The sequence below is a fragment of the Triticum urartu genome, chromosome 4A (genome assembly GCF_056163025.1).
Source record: "Triticum urartu cultivar PI428250 chromosome 4A, HENAU_Tu73, whole genome shotgun sequence".
NCBI classification, from domain to species: Eukaryota; Viridiplantae; Streptophyta; class Magnoliopsida; order Poales; family Poaceae; genus Triticum; species Triticum urartu.
Genome location: NC_141876.1, coordinates 581,791,436 through 581,796,193, shown reverse-complemented (window position 1 = coordinate 581,796,193; position 4,758 = coordinate 581,791,436). Strand labels below are relative to the sequence as shown.

The 4,758-nt window shown below is 52.6% G+C and overlaps 1 protein-coding gene across 1 annotated transcript; it reads left to right on the top strand.

Moving 5' to 3' along the window:
- Positions 1-349: 349 nt before the first annotated feature.
- LOC147976814 (epoxide hydrolase 3-like) lies at positions 350-4,541 on the top strand. The gene is made up of 3 exons (XM_087519068.1): positions 350-806; positions 3,561-3,761; positions 3,874-4,541. Exons 1-3 carry the CDS (start codon positions 456-458, stop codon positions 4,354-4,356), a joined length of 1,035 nt encoding a protein of 344 aa, XP_087375194.1. The 5' UTR covers positions 350-455; the 3' UTR covers positions 4,357-4,541.
- Positions 4,542-4,758: the final 217 nt, after the last annotated feature.

The following is a 4,758-nucleotide window of genomic DNA, read 5'->3' as shown; positions in this document are numbered from 1 at the left end:
CAGCGAGAAGAAAACGTGGGAGCATCCGCGGGAATCCCACGAATTAAACCTTGAAATCCACGCGATCCAAGCATACCACACCAGACGTGGATATCCAAGCGATCCTTCGCCGGAAAGCTGTTCAATCAAGACGAATCTTGTGGCACTGCACCCATCACCGGCCGGCCGGCTGGAGTGGCGCCGCGGACAGTTGACACGTCGCCTCGTGAGCGGTGAGCGAGTGCGTCAGAGGGCACGTCAGTCAAGTGTGGTACATTTTCAGTCTGACCATCCCACTTCTGGCGCCTCGTGTGTCTTCACACTGAAGCCGTTCACGTGCACGCTCGTCCTTCCGGCGCCGAACTGGAGCGGCACCGGCATAAATACCACCCGGCCGCCCCGCTCCCGTGTCCACCGCAAACACAACCCAACCCAACACACACACGCCTAGCGCTAGCTTGAGAGAGAGGGAGAGGATGGCGGGAGCGGTGAACGGCGTGGAGGCAGCGCAAGCTCAGGGCGGCGGCGCGGCGGCGGGGGAGGCGGCGATCAGGCACCGGACGGTGGAGGCGAACGGCATCGCGATGCACGTGGCGGAGTCCGGGCCGGAGGACGGGCGGGCGGTGCTGTTCCTGCACGGCTTCCCGGAGCTGTGGTACTCGTGGCGGCACCAGATGGCGCACCTCGCCGCGCGGGGCTACCGGTGCGTGGCGCCCGACCTGCGCGGCTACGGCGGCACGGAGGCGCCGGCCGACGTCGCGTCCTACACCGCCTTCCACGTCGTCGGCGACGCCGTCGCGCTGCTCGACGCCCTCGGCATCGGCAAGGTACGCGCCAAGGCCAATCAAAGCCACGTCAAGTAGTAGTAATTAGTTTAGTCATGCATCGCATCCCGCCCAACGCTGCTGCTCCATCAGTGTCGGGGACGCGTCCCGTTCCGTTGGGTGCGGGTGCGGGTGCGGGTCGCGGTCCGTCTCACTCTCACGGATGGAGCAGCGTTCCGTTCCGTTCCATCACGGCTCCAGAATGTGACAGTCACCCCTTCAAAAAAAAAAAGAATGTGACAGTCACGGGCGCCAGCGAACGAGAAAAAAATGCCACCATGGACTCCTTTGCTCTGTTTCTTAAAGAACTCTGCTTGCAACAAGGACGCACACCAATAAATTGGCATCTCCCCATGTGAAAGTGTGACACCATACCACCATGCATGTACCGCCTGCACTGTGCTCTGTACGGCCCCTCCCGGCGAAAGATTACTTTATTCGGTCTCGCCGAGACGCTATTAGCGCTTGTTTGGTTAAGTCTTTATAAGTCCTCCTTGAAAGTCTTATTTCATAAGTCTCAAATGCTCAATTTAAGTCTCTATAAGTTCCTCCTGTTTGATTTGGTTTAGATTAAATTCCTAAACCAATAAGTGTCTGGAAACAAACACCCTCTTAGTAGTCTGATTGTTTGTCAGGACAATTAGTTTGTTGTTCTGTCGTGTCCATCAGCGAACAAACCAACTGAATTGTTTCTCCAAAACAAGTTTGTCAGGTCCCCTTTTTTCTTCTTTCCGCCGCTAGGAATGTGACGTTCACGAGCGCGATCAACTTGAAAGCAAATCTTCTTTCTTCTTTTCACTGGTAGAGTATTTTCCTTCTCACTTTCGTTGACAGTGCAGAGGCGGCGGCCGCTGCATAGGTTGTTTATCTAGTGGCGGATCTGCCACGTGATGGAAAAGGATGTCTTGTTTCTTTTTGTTTGCCCTGTGACAAGTGGCCAGACGATGTTGCGATTTGCGTGAGGATAAGAGTCTTGCTACACACACAATGAAATTAGACTATGCACAGACGATGGATTAAATCTGACCGGACAAACGTTGATTGAGAAGAGCGTCGGCCGCTCGATTTACGTGTCGTGCATAGATCGGCCACTTGTGTCGTGCATGGAGCAATTTCGTGATTTTTTGTCCAAAAGAACCATTTGCCGAGTCAAATTAACAAAAAAGTTTTTTTGCCCAAAAGAACAATCTGCCGAGTCAAATTAACAAAAAAGACTATCTCTGAATTTTTTTGACAAAAAAAACCAGCTAGGCCATGGCGGCAGGCGACACGTGGCACGTGCCGCACCTGCCGCCACGACATCCGGCGAGGCCTGCTGCTGGAACGGAACAGCCTGTGGTTGATGGGCCTCGCCGCTACACACCGTGGCGGCAGGTCTGCAGCAGCAGCAGCCAGCTCTCTCGTTTTATTCTTTGTTCTTCATGTGTTGTTAGCTAGTGTGAAATAGGCACGTTTGACTGAGATTTGAATCAATTTAAAGGTCGATTTTGAAGATGATATAGTTGAAGAAAAGATAGATCAAGATAAGATGTATCCATTTTTGTGTTTTTCGCTCACATGCACCATGGTTTCGTACTGTATGATTAGTCGTAACTTTATATTCTCTGCTGTATTAGGCATGTGATAATAAGTTTGAGGAGTGTTTTGTAGCATTTGGAAAGTACAAGCCACCATGCATGTAAGCGAAAAGCATAAAAATGGATAGATCTCATCTAGATCTATCTTTTCTTCAACTGCAACATCTTCAAAATCGGTCTTCAAATTGATTTAAATTTCAGTCAAACTCGCATATTTTCACACTTGCTAAACCAAGTAAAACAGAGAGCCTTTGTCGAAAAAAAAGAGTAAAACAGAGAGTAGAATGACACAACAGTGTGTGGCGGCAGGGCCCACCAGCCCATCCAATTCCGTTGCAGCAGCTGGTCTCGCCGGTAATTCAAGGGCTGCCGCCTGCTATAGTGGCGGCAGGTCCCGCCGCCTCACCCACTGGCGGCACATGCCACGTGCCGGCTGACGCGCCTGCCGCCACGGCCTAACTGGTCTCTTTTGTCAAAAAAATTCAAAGGTAGTCTTTTTTGTCAATTTGACTCGGCAGATGGTCCTTTTGAACAAAAAATCCAATTTCGTGAGGATAAGAGTCTTGCTACACACACGAGTTTGAGTAACACGCTAAACTACTAGTGACACCGACATGTCGTGTGGGCCCTGCTGAAAGAGGGAATGAATGCATAACATAACACGACACGAGTTTGAGTAAATGGCGTACGTATATCATACACTGGTAGTTTATAGGTTGGCAGCCCACGTTCGTTCGATCAATTTAGAAAAAATGTATAGACAAGTAGGGCTGTCAGAGGCATCTTCCACAGTGGTGCAATGGCATGTGCTGTACACATCGTATAGTACTCACTAGCAGTATAGTAGCACAGTGTAGTGGAGTATTATACACTGTCTGTGTCCCTGCCATGCACGTGGATTTTTTCATGCATTATTATTACTCCGGCCCGGCCGGCAAAAAAGAGTGAACAAAACTGTACTACGTAGGGATCGATCTGCTCTGCCCATCATCACTGGTTCAATGGGTAACACTGGGGGCTTGAGAATAATCCGTTTTCCAAGAGTATTTTGGTACGACGATGGATGATGGGTATGTCTGTCAGCACTGTCCACGGAGCCTGCCCATGGAGCAGATCAAATCGAACGGAGTATATTTACTGACCATGATCTGATTGATTCTGATGAATGAATGGTTTGAAGGTGTTCGTGGTGGGGCACGACTGGGGCGCCATCATCGCCTGGTACCTCTGCCTCTTCCGCCCGGACCGGGTGACGGCGCTCGTCAACACCAGCGTCGCCTTCATGCGCCACGTCTTCATCCGCGCCGGCGCCGCCGCCGTCAAGACCACCGACTACTTCAACCAAGCCTACGGCCCGACCTACTACATCTGCCGCTTCCAGGTCTCCTGTTCATCTCCTCGCCTGCTCATACGTGCTCTGTCTACTCTACTCTGCACCATGCATGCAGTAGGTTCCGATCGACTGAGAATTAACCAACGGCGACGTGGTGCAGGAGCCGGGGGTGGCGGAGAAGGAGTTCGCGCCGGCGCACGCGAGGCACCTGATGACGCGGATCCTGAGCGACCGCTTCAGCGAGCGCGCGGCGGGCAAGGAGCCCAAGGACGGCGGCGACGACGACGCCGAGGCGCTCCCGCCGTGGCTCACGGAGGCGGACATCGACTACTTCGCCGCGGCGTTCGAGAAGACGGGCTTCACGGGCGCCATCAACTACTACCGCAACATGGACCGGAACTGGGAGCTGGCGGCGCCGTGGGCGGACGCCAAGGTGGCGGTGCCGACCAAGTTCATCGTGGGGGACGGCGACCTGACGTACCACTACGCCGGGATACAGGACTACCTGCACAAGGGCGGGCTCAAGGCGGACGTGCCGCTGCTGGAGGAGCTGGTCGTCGTCCCCGGCGCCGGCCACTTCATCCAGCAGGAGCGGGCGCAGGAGGTCAGCGACCACATCCACGACTTCATCGCCAAGTTCTGAAGAAATGCTGAAAAAGAAAACACATCCGTGCATCACGTTTCAGTAGACCAGTGGATCGTTGGTCCTGTGTTGTCGGTTTGATCATCGGTCGTTTCGTACTTTCATTGCTTGTTCGTTGGCCTGTCGATTCATCTCATCAGTTACCGTGGATAATAATTGCTCTGCTCGATCGACGGAGCTGTGTCTGTGCATGCCCATGGCCATGCGTATGCATGGTCACGTCAGAATTCCTTTTCTCTTTCTAATAAAAGGGCAAACGCCGTATATTAAGCTCGGCAGTGCAAATAAAAACACCTTACAGAAGTTGAAAGAAGTAAACATTTTTTAGGGTGCCGGAGTCTCCTTCCTCATGTTTCTGAGCCTCTGTCTTGGCGAAGTGAACTTGTTGAAACTAAGAAACTT